This window comes from Triplophysa rosa, linkage group LG12 (genome assembly GCF_024868665.1).
Source record: "Triplophysa rosa linkage group LG12, Trosa_1v2, whole genome shotgun sequence".
Taxonomy (NCBI): Eukaryota; Metazoa; Chordata; class Actinopteri; order Cypriniformes; family Nemacheilidae; genus Triplophysa; species Triplophysa rosa.
This window is the reverse complement of record NC_079901.1, coordinates 5549201-5565845: the sequence shown is the minus strand read 5'-3', so window position 1 is coordinate 5565845 and position 16645 is coordinate 5549201. Positions and strand designations below refer to the sequence as shown.

The 16645-nt window shown below is 43.5% G+C and overlaps 1 protein-coding gene across 3 annotated transcripts in view; it reads right to left on the bottom strand.

Annotated features, from left to right (window-relative positions):
- Nucleotides 1–16645, bottom strand: part of trip12 (thyroid hormone receptor interactor 12) — a 70524-nt gene that overhangs the window by 9370 nt on the left and 44509 nt on the right. For all 3 annotated transcript variants that reach the window (XM_057347411.1, XM_057347412.1, XM_057347413.1), the window contains 23 exons: nucleotides 15688–16595; nucleotides 9547–9652; nucleotides 7898–8034; nucleotides 7690–7773; nucleotides 7398–7493; nucleotides 7140–7291; nucleotides 6809–6844; nucleotides 6538–6633; nucleotides 6075–6167; nucleotides 5778–5939; nucleotides 5480–5548; nucleotides 4995–5160; nucleotides 4586–4703; nucleotides 3908–4064; nucleotides 3675–3828; nucleotides 3281–3509; nucleotides 3039–3157; nucleotides 2664–2868; nucleotides 2479–2579; nucleotides 1093–1267; nucleotides 573–714; nucleotides 260–451; nucleotides 6–157 (listed from right to left, as the gene is read on the bottom strand). In XM_057347411.1, coding sequence (XP_057203394.1) covers nucleotides 6–157; nucleotides 260–451; nucleotides 573–714; nucleotides 1093–1267; nucleotides 2479–2579; nucleotides 2664–2868; nucleotides 3039–3157; nucleotides 3281–3509; nucleotides 3675–3828; nucleotides 3908–4064; nucleotides 4586–4703; nucleotides 4995–5160; nucleotides 5480–5548; nucleotides 5778–5939; nucleotides 6075–6167; nucleotides 6538–6633; nucleotides 6809–6844; nucleotides 7140–7291; nucleotides 7398–7493; nucleotides 7690–7773; nucleotides 7898–8034; nucleotides 9547–9652; nucleotides 15688–16595 — 3849 coding nt within the window. The remainder of the gene's footprint in view (nucleotides 1–5; nucleotides 158–259; nucleotides 452–572; nucleotides 715–1092; nucleotides 1268–2478; nucleotides 2580–2663; nucleotides 2869–3038; nucleotides 3158–3280; nucleotides 3510–3674; nucleotides 3829–3907; nucleotides 4065–4585; nucleotides 4704–4994; nucleotides 5161–5479; nucleotides 5549–5777; nucleotides 5940–6074; nucleotides 6168–6537; nucleotides 6634–6808; nucleotides 6845–7139; nucleotides 7292–7397; nucleotides 7494–7689; nucleotides 7774–7897; nucleotides 8035–9546; nucleotides 9653–15687; nucleotides 16596–16645) is intronic.

Sequence of the window (16645 nt, the reverse complement as noted above, 5' to 3'; positions counted from 1 at the left end):
AATACCTGCTGCCGTTGCCATTTCCACTGGGAAAGTCGTGCACTTTAACAGGGAACTGCTCCATCTGACTGAGACAGTTATTCATCTTGTGCACCAGTGCCAGCAGTGGGCCGTTCTCCGTCAGGTCCAAACGCCCAAGAGGTTCCTGTCCTGGTATCTGAATCCCATACCAAACAATGAGCAACAGAGAACGAAAACTGCTACCGAAAGAGCCCAAAAAACACAGCCATGTGCGCCCTGGCTAACAGTGTGAACTCACCGGACAGCCGAAGAACACGTGCAGGAACCTCTTGATCCTCTCGTCTCTGCTGATAGTGTCGCGCTCGCTGTTCGATGTCAGATACAACAACAGCTGCTTCACCAGACCGCTGTGCTGGATCTCGAAGGACGACACGTCTGATTCAGACACAATACTGCTGATCTCCTCTAGGCACTCCGCGCCACTGTCGACCTGAAACGCGTGCATGCGGTGTGACGACGGAGTTCAATACATCCCAGGTAAACGGTTTCTACAGTAATAGAAGTCTAATGCATTATAAAAGACAGACACGACAGCTGTGTATCAGCGTTACCTGAAGGCTGAGCTGTTCTGTAGCAGTACAGAGTCTCTGCAGGACGTTCAGTGCTGGGTTACTTCCATCCACACTCTCAGAGTTAAAGTAACGCTCCACAAACTTACTGGCTTGCTCCTTTATCCAGGCCTTTATCTTATCTCTGAAAAAGGAGGAAAACAGTTCACTTTACAGCTACCAACGTCAATATGTTCATTTGGTAGGAAAATATTACCAAGTGGTTAAACAAACCACAGGGAATCATTTGATTCCAACGCTGTCCTTGCATTCACCAGTTTTGTATTTAACAATCACATGTAATCCAAAACTACTGATACGCATGCTAATTCTGTTGTTTTTACGTCTATTCATGTTTACACTATGTTTACTACCAAAACCGGTTTGCCTAAATTAGTAATGCCTATACGTCTCATGTTATTATGCATGTAAAGGAGTGTCTTTATTAGCAAAAGGATGAAAAATTCTGTCTGAAAATCGTAAGAATGAAATCAGAGATCGATATTTAAAATGAAGTCTTTACCTGTTATTTGACACCGAGTCTTTGGGCGGCACACGTGCCAGGCCGCTGACTCCTGCCGTGCGTGAGGGTTCAGAGTTAGCGCTGTTTGTCTGGGTCCCCAGCTTACCCCAGGTCTTTGGATTCAGACTGGCCAGGAAAGAGGACTTGGGAGACTGTGTGGTGGTCGGGCTCTTAGCTGCGAAGAAGATGTTAAAACAGCCATATTAAAGCAATGTAATAAAAAAACCGTGAAAGTGACCTATTAGTCAGATATGGTGACCCATACCCGAAATGTGACCTCTGCTTTTAACCCATCCAGAGAGTAGTGAACACACAGCAAGTGGTGAACACACGTACACCCGGAGCAGTGGGCGACTATGATAACAACTATGTAGTGCGCACACATGCCACAATCCAAACTAAAACTCACTCCAAAGAAACGTAAAACACGATACAGTAGTTTGTAGCAGTCCCTCCAAACGGTTTTAAATCCCCCAGAATCATCTTAAGAAACTAGGGCTGCGTAATAAATCGCACTTCCCGTTGTAATCGTGCTTAAGTCGATCTCGATAGAGCAATTATGTCATCGCAAAGGCAGCGATTATGCTTTTATACGCAGCTTTTTTGTGAAGCACGGCTCTGTGATCAGTAGATAATGCTGCGCCATCTGAAAACGCTTATAACGTGCATTTGAAAAAGCAACACCCGTCAAACATCATCATTATAAATATACTTTATTATCATGAAAATATCAGAGGAGGCTTGAAGAACAGTGATGCCATTTAGAAAGATGGCATTTCCTATGCTGCGTCCCAATTTAGCCTACTTATACAGTGCACTTAAAGTATGCACTGTTTTTGTTACGGAAAAGAATATGCATTTTAGTGTGTAGCAAAACAATAAGCAAGCCCTGGGACATACTAACAGGAAACGGAAGTGGCCGTTGTTGCCTAGACAACATTGTGGCCATTAACTGTCACACACATTTATTCATTCGTTGTTTCATATGTAATGTTAACTCTATTGTTATATTTATTAAATTAGTTAATTCAGTTATTTAATTTTATTAATGCAGTGAAGCGTCACTAAACACCACCTACTCGCAATGAGTTGTGGGTAATATCAGCCGAAGAGTGTGCATCATTCTGAACATACTACGATTTGGGACAGACTAATTCTATTTTCGAATACTCTTTAGGACGGATAGTATGCGAATTGGGACGCAGCATATTTGGAGTTTGTGCGTGAGAGTGCCCACTGGAGCATTAAACAGCACATCACGGACAAACTGTGCCAAACGCCAAATCGCATGCGGTTTATTGTCGATAAATCGTGCAGCCCTATAAGAAACCCAGGAAAGTGATGATGTATACGTTATTTCTTCCAGATAGGAATTAGTTCGTATACCCTGATTATCCACTTTGTCGTCGTCTCTGGGTGGGGAATACTTGGGACGTCTTGGTCCTCTTTTCGGGAGGCGTTTTCTCTTCAGAACATCACTCAACCTACTGAAGAACAGAGATTTGTTTCGAAACTTGAATTACTGTGCGGCACCAGGCTAGCAAACTGGTCTTGTGTGAGGTGTTTCATACCCCTGTGGGCTGAGGTCCAGCGAGTCGTCCATGCTGTGCTGGAAGCTCGGGGAACCCAGGTCGGGTGCGACGTTGGAGGCAGCTGTAGTGGTTGCTGTGGTGATGGTGGTGGTGCAAAGACTAGCTGTGCCGCTGGTGCATGCTTTAGGAGGGCTGGTGAGGAACGCTTCGGACTCGGCCAGATTCTTTACCTGGTGCATCACACCTGAAGAACAAACGCACATGAATCAGTCTGAAAACTAAAAACCGCATTCTAAAGAATCTTCACAGTAGCTACTACTAAATATCTACACTTAGTACAAGAAATGGTCAAACGCAAGCAGTGATTTCCTAACGTTCTTTAGTATAATCATATACTCAAAACCAATCTAATACCTTCTCTTCTGAAGTAAACACTGAACACATCCGGGAGCTTCTGCATGAGGATCTCAGCCATCTGCAGAGAACCCACTACAATCTTCAGATCCTGACTGGACAGCATGGAAGCGATGTGACTGCAGACGCAAGATTATCAGAAATGTTAGAACATTTTATTTCCAGTCTAACATGCCCAACAAAGACATTTAGGCAAAGAAGCTGAACGTGGTCGAGAGATGCACACTTTGCTCTTAACCGACCTGGACACAGAGTGGTTGCGCAGGACGTCTTTAAGCAGCTCTGCATCTGCGAAGTAGATGATCCGGAGGATGGCTCTAAGGCACTTGTGTCTGACAGCGGGCCCGGCCGAGGAGCTGTACACCTCATACAGAACCCCAAACAGAGTCTTTATAAAACACTTAGCAAGCTCAGGATCCTCTTTCAACAGCTGAGCACGAGCATCTTCTCTCCGCACCTCCAAGTGACCTCCTGTAAACAATCAGAGCGGGAGGATAAAGCTAAAACCTGATGGGAGAGCGGATCCACTTTAGGACAGAACTGTGACACAAGTTTCTGTCTCTTAGCATTCAGAATATCGCAGCGATGTACACTTTGACAGGCGTCAGGTTGAAATGATCCAGAATGTTTGTGTACCTGTGTTAGGGTTGGCCAAAGGGTTGGGTTTTCTCTGAATGGCTCGGGCGGTGCCAGTGTCTTCATTTATCTGCTGCATAGAATTGAAGTCAATGGTGTAGACTCGACCGAGAGTGGACAGACTTATCTCATCTTCTCCATTCTGGTGAGCAGTCTGACAAATCAAGACATTTAGTAAACCTCGAGATTTTCCGGAGGCCGGATGAACAACATTCATACAGTGCTGAGCGTACCTCAATAATGCGGCTGTCGATGCGGTTGTATGGGTGCCACAGACCTCGGTCATCTCTCCACTGCCAGATGGCACCCTCTGTGGTCTGGGCGCTGCCCTTCTTTAACATGGCGTCCACCGCAAAGATGCCCTCTCTGGGCAGACATGGCATCAGCTCACTATAGCAAATAGAGAGAGAGAGAGAGAGAGAGAGAGAGAGAGAGAGAATGGTGTTTTTAAGTCTAAGGGCTTGTCCACACCGGGACAATAATCGCGCGCGTTGAGGGTGCCAATGTGAGTGTGAACATTGACTTTTTTTTTAAACGCCTTTTTTGGTTTGACGCAACACGTTAAAAACTGGCCGACCAATGTGATTGGCTGCTGTGAGCTGCTAAAGTTACAGTAACACGACTTGGTGGCGCTCAGGAACAAAACTGTCTTGCCGAGCACACAATGACGAAGAGGAAGCCCGATGAACTCTTCTGTGTGACAAGCAAGTGTCAGAAGCATAAAGTTGCGCAGTGCCACCTTGTGTACCGGGGTATTTCTGTTTTTCACCAAGCGCCATCTTTGTCCGGCAGTGAATTTGCACGTTCACTTGGCTCATCGCCAGTGAAAATCGTTTGAGTATGAAAGCCGACGAGCTACTATAAGAGCCAGACAGATCGAGAAAAGGTTTAGGAAAGCAAACAGGAAGTACCAGATGAGTGAGGTGAGTTCATAAAGCTCCTGAGGGCTTCTGGGCACAAGGTCAATCTGCTCTTGACAGCTTCCATTAGATGCTCCACAGAGCAGGAAACGCAGCGTCTCTGCTATATCTGCAAACACATACACAGAACACGCACACATGGTCGCATCTCGAACTTCACTCACAAATACACACGTCACATGATGCCCTTAGTCTTCTGCCCTTGCTCTTTTCCCCAACATTTGCAAGAACAGGCATTAGCATTCTACAGAATGGACAAAATGTGGACGTGCAGGGAGTGCAGATTGTCAATTAATTCGGTTCATTTTCTCAAAAACAAAAAACATCGAAATGTATAAATTCATGAAGTTTTTATTTAGTCAACTGATGTCAAGTTTGTGAATCGCTACACGTGACTTACTCTGCTTCATGAGCTGTACGGCCAGACATGGGCAGTTGGAGCACATGAGGGAGAACATGCGCACCACCATGATGAACATGCCGGAGCTGAGCACGGGTGGAGTCAACACCAGCAGCTGCTGAATGTTGGTCAGTAGGTCCCGGGACGCCACCTGCTGTAACAGGTTCTGTGACGGAACGACACACAGGGAGAGGCTTAGTGACCTCATACACACTTCACCAATAATAACTGTCTGTCTTGTCAAAAAAAGAAATACATATATCTTGTTGTTCCTTCTCTCATTTGCTTCCTCCAGCTTTAATCCTCCTAGTAGCATGGCCTTGTAAACAAACGGTACTGTTTAGCGTGTTGACAAAATGTTTATATGCTCTCCTACTTGTAAGTCGCTTTGGATAAAAGCATCTGCCACATGAATCAATGTAAATGTAATAACAATTTTCACTAAAGCGCTCATTGGCTGACGCATGTGCGTGTCATAATCTCACCTCCTCGTGCTGAAAGTTGTCCACCAGCCTGGCAAAACAGAGACATGTGCTTTCCACCGATTTTTTATCCTGTAAAACAAGATTCAGAGGGCTGATGCAGCAAACGCCACTGTTGGTGATGACATAACCGTTACATCCAACGCTGAGCTGTCATGTGAATGTGTCGGTCGGGGATGAATCTCACACCCGTAACACTACAGTAAACATATTCTCACGTGGTGTTAAAGAGATGCAGATGTGACAGGAGTGCTGTGCATATGTTAATGAAGTGTAAATGAGATGTTTCAGGTCATATCACCTGGTGTGTGAGTCTCTGAGTGAGCAGGGGCAAAGAGTCAGCCACAAAGTGAAACTCATCCGGCGTGATGCTCTGACAGCAGTTAGCGGCGATGGCTAGTGCGTTCCTCTGAGCGTTGATGCTGAAGAACTCCAAGTACAGCAAACAATCGGCTAGACCTCCCTGTGAAGAGACACTTTCAATGTTAGCTCAGGAGAACAAACGGCCCACAAACTCTGATTGGATGACACTCTAATCGTTATATTTGAGTGAGACGGTCACTGTTTCTAATGTTTGTCTTCAACAGTTGATGCTTACAGCCTGCAGGATAGCTTTACTGTGCCTCCTCGACAACATTTCCAGGGCGGTCAGGGCTTGTTCTGCAACATCTATAAACTGGATGACCTGAAGCTTTGGACACAGAGAACAAGCAGGTTTTCAGAGAATACGCATAGACAAGCATGCAAAAGTACACCCATTCAACAATAACATTTAAAGGAGTAGTTTACTTTCGAAATGAAAATTCTGTCATTATTTACTCACTTTCTTCCACAGAACACAAAAGAAGATATTTTGAAAAATGTCGTTAACAGCCCCCCATTCACTTGCATCGGTTACAATAGAAGTGAATTAGGGGCTGTGCTGTTCTGTTACCAACATTTTTCAATCTACATTACTTATGTATTATTCCTCAAGAGGAAGAAAAATCCCGTTCAATTATGTTTGTCCTCCCACAATATAAGCTAGACGGGGTTCAAGAGAACAGCGAGACCAAATTGACCTTTTCCAGGAAGACGGGGATGGCGTCCACCACCACAGCCGAGGAGCGCGGCAGAGCCTCCATCATGTAGGTGAGGGCTCGAGATGCGTGATTCATCTGCAGAAAAGAAAGACGCAGTGGGCTGTCATTACGTTATTCTCCAGTTCGAAGTGTCAAAAGAAAATGACTGCGAATAAATGGATGGAATTATTGCCAGGTGACAGATTCACATAATTTTGCCTTGTTAAGCTTTCACATTGTTCAGACACACAAGCCCACCCACAGTACTCACAATATCAAAATTGTGCTCCATCTGTAATAGTGTGATCTGCAGAGAGAAGACAAGATGTGAGGTTAAGGGCACAATGCTAAGATCGCCACTTCAGACGTCACTCCCACAGATCATGTACTAACCATGGAATGCATGCTGGCAAGTGCTTTCTTGACTTAAAAATCTATTATCTTACTGGCTTTTAACCATTTTAAAGAACAAAAGCCATAATGGTGTTCAGTCTAACTGGTAACTGAGGAAAAAGAATTCGAAGGAATTGGTCTCTTCCTGTTTAAGTGAGTGATTCGTGGCCAGACAAAGCTTCTACGTAGACTAGATTTAATGCACTCACCAGGGCCGGTACGACGCTCTTTACGGGGAAACCTCCCAGCGTCTCCTCATTACCCATCACTAGCAGCTGGCACATCTCTATGGCAGCTTGGAGCTGCTGGGATTCGTCTCCTGTTGCCTGCAGGCCCTGTAGCAGCTGCTGAGCCTTTGAGCCTGAAGATTGGATGGACACAGAGAAGATCGGAGGGTTAGGAGAACACGCACAAAAGTCATGAGAAGTGTAAACATATAAAGACAACGCATAGTTGAGGTCACTCACTAGCTCCGCTCCCTATGGTCCTGTGAAACAGTTGAGACATACGTGGCCCAAAGGGTCCGAACAGGTGTGGAGGGAGACCCCTGGCCTCCAGCAGAGCTGAAGAGAAAGCGAGAGGCATTTTTAACATGAGACGTAATGCACAATGAGGTTTCTTGAAGAAAACATGAGTGGCGCGCATGCATACGAGTTTGGTTTATCTGCAGTCATACAGTGCACTTTTACCTCTTACAAAACCTAGAAACAGTTATAGCGCTACGGGGCTGTAATGAAATAAAAGCAAAAGCAAACATGCCTTGCAGCCTTCCCATTTCAGAGTCATCTGATTCGCTCTCTCCAGAGGTGGTCATGCCCACTGCTCCAGCCACTGAGCTAGACGCTACGAAGCAGAAAGACAAAAAGGGAAATTGAAGCGTGTAAGAATGCAAGTTTCCATCAGCATGAGTGTACCGGTGTATTGTCGTGGGGTTGGTAGTTGAACGCGCAGGGGGCTGATCTCTTACCAGACGCTCCTTGTGGCGTGTCCTCTGTGCGTGCGGCCGATGAATTGGCCCCGTCTTGGTTGTTGTCGGAGTCGGCCATTTTCTCCTGTCGGCGAGCTTCGGCTGCCCCGCGCTTGCCCAGGCCTGAGCCTCGCCGACTAGAGAAGAATCGAGAGAGAGTAAGACAAAGTTTCTTGTTTTCATTAAAACATACACATGCTTCATCTTTATTTCATATTCTTTACACTCCGAGCCTCCGCCGCTTAACAACCTCTATAGGTCTGTGCATGCGACACTGTCTAGACAGAAAAAAGCGAATACAAGTATATTTTTAAATGAACAATCATTAGCAGTACAGTGCTATAACGTTTCAGCATTTTGTAATGTGTAAGTGAACGATCTGAAGTATTGTGAATGCGCTTTCATACTGACTGGAATTTCAAGCATTCTGAATGAGGTTTCTCAGCTAGACTCATCCATTTAATAGGACCTTCCACACATGCCACAGTTTCTCTTGGGAACCGACTGGAAGTTCCAGTACAGTGAGTAACAGAACGGAAACACCCATCTGCAGTACTACAGAATAGGGTTGCACGGTGTACCGGTGCTACGGTAGCATCGTGATGCTAAAGCTTCAAAATACCCGCGATGCCTCTCTATTTTTGAAACGGTAGTACCGTAGTTAATGTTGCATATGCGCATTAATATTTATTTGAACACTTACATCGGCCTTTTTGCGGTGTTTATCTGCAAAATGAATGTGTGTTTTGAATGTCTGGGACAAGTTAATGATTCAAATTGGCGATTTGAACAAGTTGGTTAAATGATTCACTAACTCAGTGGAAAATTGACGCCACCTACTGGCCGTTTTAGTTCTGCATTTAAAGTAAGCCTAATATTTCCCTTTATAAAGACTGCTGTATCAATGTAATTTGTCCAACATTTGAATTAGTTCCTACGTGAAAAATGATCTAGTGTACTTTAGTATTTACTACAGTAAACTACTAAAACTCATAGATACTAGTGTTTTTGAGTCTTATCATAGTAAATATTTAAGTATACTACAGTATTTATAGTATTTGACTAAATGACTAAATGTAAATGTATTTGCTACAATTTATCCAATTACTACAGTTAATACAACAACATATTCTAGTGCAAAGTATAATACAGTTTACTATAGTAAATACAAAATGTTTAATCTAAATCTGTGTTTTTTGTATATATTTGAATTATATGGCACAGCATCGTTGATACTACTTGGTATCGAGATACTTCAGCTGGTATAGTATCGTAAGACATGTTTATGGTACCGTGACAACCCTACTACAGAACACTGCTGAGCGTGAAGGGAGTGAGTGTGTGTTCAGCTCTATAATACATCCAATAAAAATGAATAAATAAGATCGAGGACACACAATAGGAATGAAAGAGGGTCGTGACTACAGTGTGTACAACACAGGCCTGATTCTTTATCGCTTCTTCACGCCCATAATGGCATCCCATAGGACTACGGAGCTATTTTTATGGGCGTGCTATATTCTTCTAAAGACATGCTAGATGTTATTTCAGGTTGCGTCACAATCAGTCTCGTGACGAGAATCGATGATGTAAAAAACGTAAGTTCCTTTAATCGTGTTTTCTCGTTTCATAAGCAAGCACTTGAGTACCTGGTGCTGGCGCAAGAGCCCGTGGTCTTCTGTCGTGTGCTCCTCCGAAAGCTGGGGAGCTCTGCTGGGGGAGACTCACTACGCTTCTTAGTGGACTTCCTCAAACCTACAGAGAGAGAGAGAGAGAGAGTTGAAAGCGATGCTTTCACACCGAGCGCTGTCAGTCATCATAGGACAGAGAGTCATTCAGAGAGATTACAGGAGAACAGCATGTGGCTTTCAAACACACAGAGAGCATTACATCACTCCCCAGCACACCACAATGATACATCATACAGAACAAGATGGATTGGTACAGTACAAAACCTTTATTCAGATCCAGGAGGTTTAAGTAAGATGCTGAATGCTGAATAAATAAGATGACCAATTTTAAGCAGCATGGCATGTATCCTTGAATAAAAAAAGTCAATACCATAACGCACTATGATGAACAAATCAAATGGGCACATAAATTTACTATTTTAAATATTCTTCCTTTTCTATATTTTCTAAATCTGTTTAGAAGCCCGTGTCAAGCCCACAAATTCCCTTATTAACTACTAGTTAGTATACACAACGTTTTATGAGCGGTTCACATATTAGTGATGTATTTTAGTCTTTAGGCAAACTAAAGTAGTGTCGAGTCTAACGGAGCTCAAAATCACATACATATTTGTCAAAAATGATTTCTAAAGTCAGTAGTTGGTATGAAAAGCACCTAAATATATACATTCATTTGAAATGACAACATTGTTTCTAAGTGACTGACTGCAACTTTGCAAAACATCTTTCATGTAAGCGAATTCTTTTGTCTTATGGATTTATACTGGACGGATTCTGGGTAAAGGATAAGTAGAATTAAATGGGCCATGAATTAAGACCTAAATTTTAACCCGAGCTTTTGTTGTATAAGAGGGAATCGTATTCAAGCGAACATCCTGTAAGTGTCAGAACTGAAAACGCCCTTATTACTGAAATGACAACTGTTATTGACACCAGGCTGGTTATCATCTTACTCTGTCGCGAGCGGCAGAAACTGGATGTTTGTTGCATCTCTTTGTGCTGAATCCAGTGGGCACAGAATTTCTGTTTATAATGGGTTAGTGCTGTATTCGCGCCGCTCGTGGGGCAGGGCGAGCGTTTTCAATCCATTCCCATGGAAGCTGAGCTCGCGTTGCACTCGCGGAGCAAAGCGAGCACTCCTCTTCTCCACGTGAACGTGCGCTGAAGGTCATAAGAATGGATTAAAAACGCTCACCCTGCTCCGCACCAGTATATTTGGACACAAAATGTCAGGTGGTACTATCAGACAGACATGTCAGACAAGCGTAAGAGACTTTACCGTCAGACACTGACGGACAGAAATGTGACAGGGCAGAGATGACGTTTCATCTCACGCTGCTATTTCTTTTAAATGTTTACTTTATTTTCAAAAACATTGATAGTGAATATTTAATAATCTAACAGTGTTGATTTAATTATTTACTCAATCTTATAGTTTTATTAACATAAATTTTCGTATCAGTGTTGTAATTGGTATGTGTCACCATGGTATGGGGGACACACCCCGCCCCCTCTAATGCCCCGCCCCCAATTAATCGAGTACTCGTTTTTCAAACCTGTCCAGTACTCGAAATGAAATATGATCAGAAATGCCCATCCCTATCCGACACTTTAATTTTGCAATTTTACGTGTCTAATACATGCATGGGCAACTTCTAACACACCAAAGACACAGAAAAACACGTGTTCGTGCCATATGACCCCTTTAAAATAGGATAGATGATGATGTTTTTTCTGGATGAACTTCAACAGGTTCTGGAAAAATTTGGAAATGAGAAAAGGTATACAGTGAGACGAAAAAAAAGCACAAAGTCTGCGTCGTGCAGCTTCACTGTATGTATAAATAGCAACAACTGCCTAAAACGCATTACAAAACACCCAGTTTCCTCTGGACCAAGGTAGAAACATCCCGACTCATCTATTGGGTAAACCTAATGAAATAGCGAGGCAAAAATAAATATGATGCAAAAACAGCAGGAACAAATGGTCAGCGCTAACCCATCTGACCTTTGGCCGGTGCCCATAACAACCACATTTACTTCATCACTGAGTCTGACGCTCATTGACATACTGTACACGTGTTGAGACTGTTGCCACAGAAACCAACACATCATGCACGTCATCCCACCAGCACTGTGTGTAGAGTAAATCACACCACACATCTGCATTGAACAACATCAGCTCCTCATCAGACCCAAGAAAGGCCCGAAACACTGCCTGCACTATGCAAGCTTGTTTAACGCACCATTCAATTTCAAACCCTTCAGCTTTTGATATACAGTTTGCAGAGCAGGCATGGTGTCACATTTTTCAAATACTGTGTTGCAGAATATCCATCAGTTGATGTTTATACATTCATTTACATTTGGGTCATCCCTACTATTTGGTTTGAGTCCTCAAGACATAATGTGGAATATTTTATTTAAAAATAAGATTCGAATAATTTCGTACAGCTTCTCTTATATAATTAACCCATCTCCACCATAGAACACTATGATATGTACTCAGAATTTAATTGAAAATAATTTCTCTGATTTTAATGCAAGTAGGCTGAACTGTCATGTCAACAGTCATGCACGCTTAACTTCAGTTACAAATGTAACTAAGAAAATCAAATAAATGCTACACTTTTCATTGGTGTTGTAAAACCATATATTTAATATTCCTCAGCATATGTTATGTTTTGTTATTAATATATGTTTAATTGTTAAAATCGTTAAACACATTTGTGTCCCTGAGATGAGTGTCCCTCCAGTTACTCTGATTGTAACCCCTCTGACCACGCCCCCTGGTTGCTCCTCTAGTCACATAATTCTCAGGATGTAGCATAAAATTTGAGGTAAATCATCTACAAGAAGAGCAAGTATCATTCTTTTATATGACTTTTCTTCAAAATTTCAGAATAGCTCACTAATATGGTAAAGAATAACATGTCCTCTCTGTTATGCTTCTTTATAGAGGAAACAATATTTTTGTAATCTTGAGAAATATTGTTAATAAACATAAAAATCTTCATCCGAGGTCACCCTGACTAGCTTGTTGGTCGCCATATGAGTAGAAATGGCTGAGTTTCGCATAAAATGTCACTCCTGTTATTGTCCAACCTGTTGTGTTGTTTTCACCCTGTTTCACCTCTGTCCACCCTGTTCAGTGTTTTTTTTTTTTAGATTAATCAAATAAAATCAAAGTATATTATGCATGTTTTTCTGCTTACTTGCACGGAATGATAGGCAAAATGGGGTCACTTAAAATGGGGTATATGCGTATGGGTCGATAACGTACTGCCGCTAACATCTCAGCCAGGCTGTTACATCCGGAGCCATAGGGAACAATGGTGTTTCGCATCAGGATGCACATAGGATTACGATCAACAACGTGAATCAAATTATTCAAACACAACATCATACATCGACAACCAAAAAGGAGAAGCACTTTTTTTCCACCCGCCTACCGATTACAACACTTATCCACCGCGGCACCGCCCCAACTTCATTTTTAATTTTTATAGTAATAAATTACTTAGTTTAGTTAAAGACCAAACTACAGTTGCGCGTCTGAACACGGCTGCTGCATTCAGCGTAAGCGGAACAAGTGTCGCAGCAAAGATCAGCAGCAGGAGTTAGATTTTATTCATCATCTGAGGAGAGTGAAGTGCTGACTGACGATGGAGGCGTTTCTGGCAAAAAAACATGTAGTAGAATATGTAAGCACTGTTATCAAGTGCCGGTTAAGTTTTAATTTTCTTTTTGTTCTAATTTTTAAAAGCCTGTTCTTTGCCATTTAAACATAAATGTTTTTCGTTTCGTATTCCTTTCTTATTTATTTACTTATTTAACAAATGTTTTTCGTTTCATATACCCGTTCTTATTCGTTTTTTATTTATTTATTTGTTGCACAATGTGTGCCGTGATTACTCATTTTGTTAATATAGGCAACTTATCTAACGTAATTGATTTTTATTTTTGTTTCTTATTTATTTTTTGCTTGATGTGTGCTGTGATTATTTGTTTTGTAAGGTCTGTGTTTAATATAATCAAATGTCATTGTAATTTTTATAGTTTTGTGAAAGATACTGAACCCACCATTAATTCAAGCTATTTTAAAACAAAGTAAAATGCGTCATGCGCGGGGCCGCATCTTCGACCACCCCACAGCAAAATCCCCCATCCCCGGTGTCACCGGCACAACCGATGTTTTTACACATCGATTAACCGGTGGGAAAATTTCATCACCGCAACTCTAAAGGACTTCAGGCTATCCGTTTCAAAGTAACATCAACAAATATGAAAAAAGCAAAGTGAACTTTTGCACTTACTACAGGCATGATCACAGAAGCACTTAACAATGCTCACCCATAGTGCTGTCAGTTCGCCGAAATTTGAACGTTTTCTTAGTGCTATGAGAGCGGAAGTGGCTGAGATTTTAGCAGAAGTCCCAAATGGTCTCACATGGTAAACAATGTCAACACCATAATATCCTGGAGAAGTATATTTTTCTTATAGTTTAATAAGCCCTTCTTCAACTGAAATGATGAAACATGGAAAGTTGAGTTTTTTTTGTAAAAGTTCCTACTCTGAAATGGCACCGAATAGTAGGGATGACCCATCTTTGCAATTGGCAGTTGCTCTTATCCAAAGCGACCAACAGTGCATTCAAGCTACAGTATATATTTCATCCTGGGATCGAACCCATGACCTTCACTCTGCTAATGCAATTCTCTACCAACTGAGCTACAAGAATTATTATCACAGAATTATTTATATGGTATTAACAGTCAAATCAATCACCTGTACCATATAAAGAAAGAGAAAAATGACGGATCAAACCTTCTGAAAAAGACCACCGATGGCACTTTCCCTTTAAAGTCAGATGAATCACAACAGCTTCAGTCTGGTGGTCAAACCTTAGTAGCAAGGGTCTATTCTGGGCAACACACTGCCCCCTGGCCGCATGCCCTATCGTGACTCTTCACATTAGTCTTTCTTTCCTAACCAACCCAGAATGACCCTGTCATACCCAACCTGACCTTTCTTACCCAAGGTAAACACCTCCAGCTAACTCGCTTTACAGCAAACTCGAGTGAATCCAAGACAAATCATTCAACTAGTATCACTATCCTACCATCCAACCACCTTCATCCAAGATACCACACATGCTAGCGTTCTGCCCCATCTCTGAGCATTCTCACGCTTCAAAACTCTACTAAGGCTCACATGCAGAGTGAAAAAGCCCTTCCTACCTTCATATACATCCAGCCAGGACTCTTGTCCATACAATACTGTAAGGCAGAGGCGGGCTGGTATTTTTAGCCTTGCACGCTGGCACTGTACTAGATTGAAACCTGAGCTAGCTCCCCCTGCCTTGACCAGAGCACAAACCCCATCCACTGTTACTGGAGTTAGAAACGGACTGAGTGTGCCATTACTGAGGAGTAGAACTCGTGAAGACCCTTAACAGTGCTTAAGTTATTAACCTTGAGCTCAAGGATCAGAGTAAGAAACCTGCACATCATAATTTGCATGGTTTTACTGTATTCAGACCTGCAAACTCTGAAGAGGTAAAAAGGGATGGGGTCTGGGGCATCCTCCCCATAAGAAAAAGGTTTTATTTTAACATGTAAATTATGCGTTCAGGCACACTCTGACAAAAAGAAAACTGTCACACCAGCCACAATTTGCTGGTCAAAATCGATTTCTTCAGTCTTTTGGCCTGCACAAGTTTTTCAAGTTTTTCCACACTCGCTTTATGTTGTATCTGAAGCCTGGCGGCAGAATAATTCAAGTGTGCGCATTCGTTTTACCTAACAAGCAACGCAAACACTTAAAATACATTGCGGTCTCAAAAGATCGCCTACACACAGCCCTTCAGGCCAATTCTGTCACAGCTCCACTGCAGAATCTGCATAAACTTGATCATTAGAAGAAAAATATTAAGGGAATGTTCTCGGCTCAATAAAAGTTAAGCACAGTGACGCTGTCAAATACAAGCGAAAACATTATAGACGTGTCTGTGCGAAGGCAAAAAAGAAGTGAAAACTCATGTTTACAGTAATGCACTTATAATGAGGTCACGCACCCAGCAATGTAAAGTCACACTCACTTGCTAATTTGGCCTGCAGTCCGGAGGGCCCAGGCTTGGAGGAGGTCTCAGCCTTAGCTGATCCCGGCAGGGACAGTTTGGGCTTTGGCAGGTTGACTTTGGAGTTAAAGCGGGACGTCCAGTCAAACTTAGAGGAGCCAGCAGCCTTGCTCTGCTCTTTATCTCGGCTGCTCCTGCGGGGGGACGGGGAGGATGCAGAGCGCGATCGTCGCACTTTGCTCTGGTCCTTGCCCTGCTTTAGCCGGGCACCCTGAGGGGCACAGCTGTTGGTGCCTGTGACGGCGGAGGAGGAGGATGAAGAGGACGACGAGGAAGAGGCAGAAGAAGAGGAGGAGTCAGTGACGGTGCTACACCCAGCTTTGGCTGAGGCGGCCGATTTGGACGCCAGTTTGGTGGGTTTGGCTGCCCGGCTGGCCTCGCTGCGGGGTGGCAGGGGTGCTGCCGCGCTGCTTGAGCTGGGGAGGGAGGAGGACGACGATGACAACGAGGCGGCGTCTGCCTTCTTGCGCTTTTGCGAAGGGGTGCTGGGGGCCCCACTGGGGCCAGGTTGCGAGGCGCTCTTCTTGCTCAGGGCTCTGCCGGACGTGGCGGGAGCCGGCTCAGCCGCTAACCTTCTCTTTTTGGATTTAGTGCTGACTGATGCTGGAGCCTTCTTTGGCTCTGTAAGTTCAGATGAGGCTGTGGGGGCCGACGGCCCACTGGCTGCGCTCACGGAAGGCTGGTTGGACAACGCTTTGGGCCGCTTGGCTGGGCTGGGTAAATAGGTGATGTGGGGCTCTGAGGCGGAGCTGCGTTTGAGAGCGCGGGTGCTGCTGCCCTCCCGTTTCCCTTGCTGGCCTGAAGTCCCTGCTGCTTCTAAGTCTGGATCTGGAATCGAGTGTGAACTGACAGATAGAGAGAGACTGTTTCTGTAAAAAACAGGAGACAGAAGGAGAAAGACTTGAGAAACACTCATCGA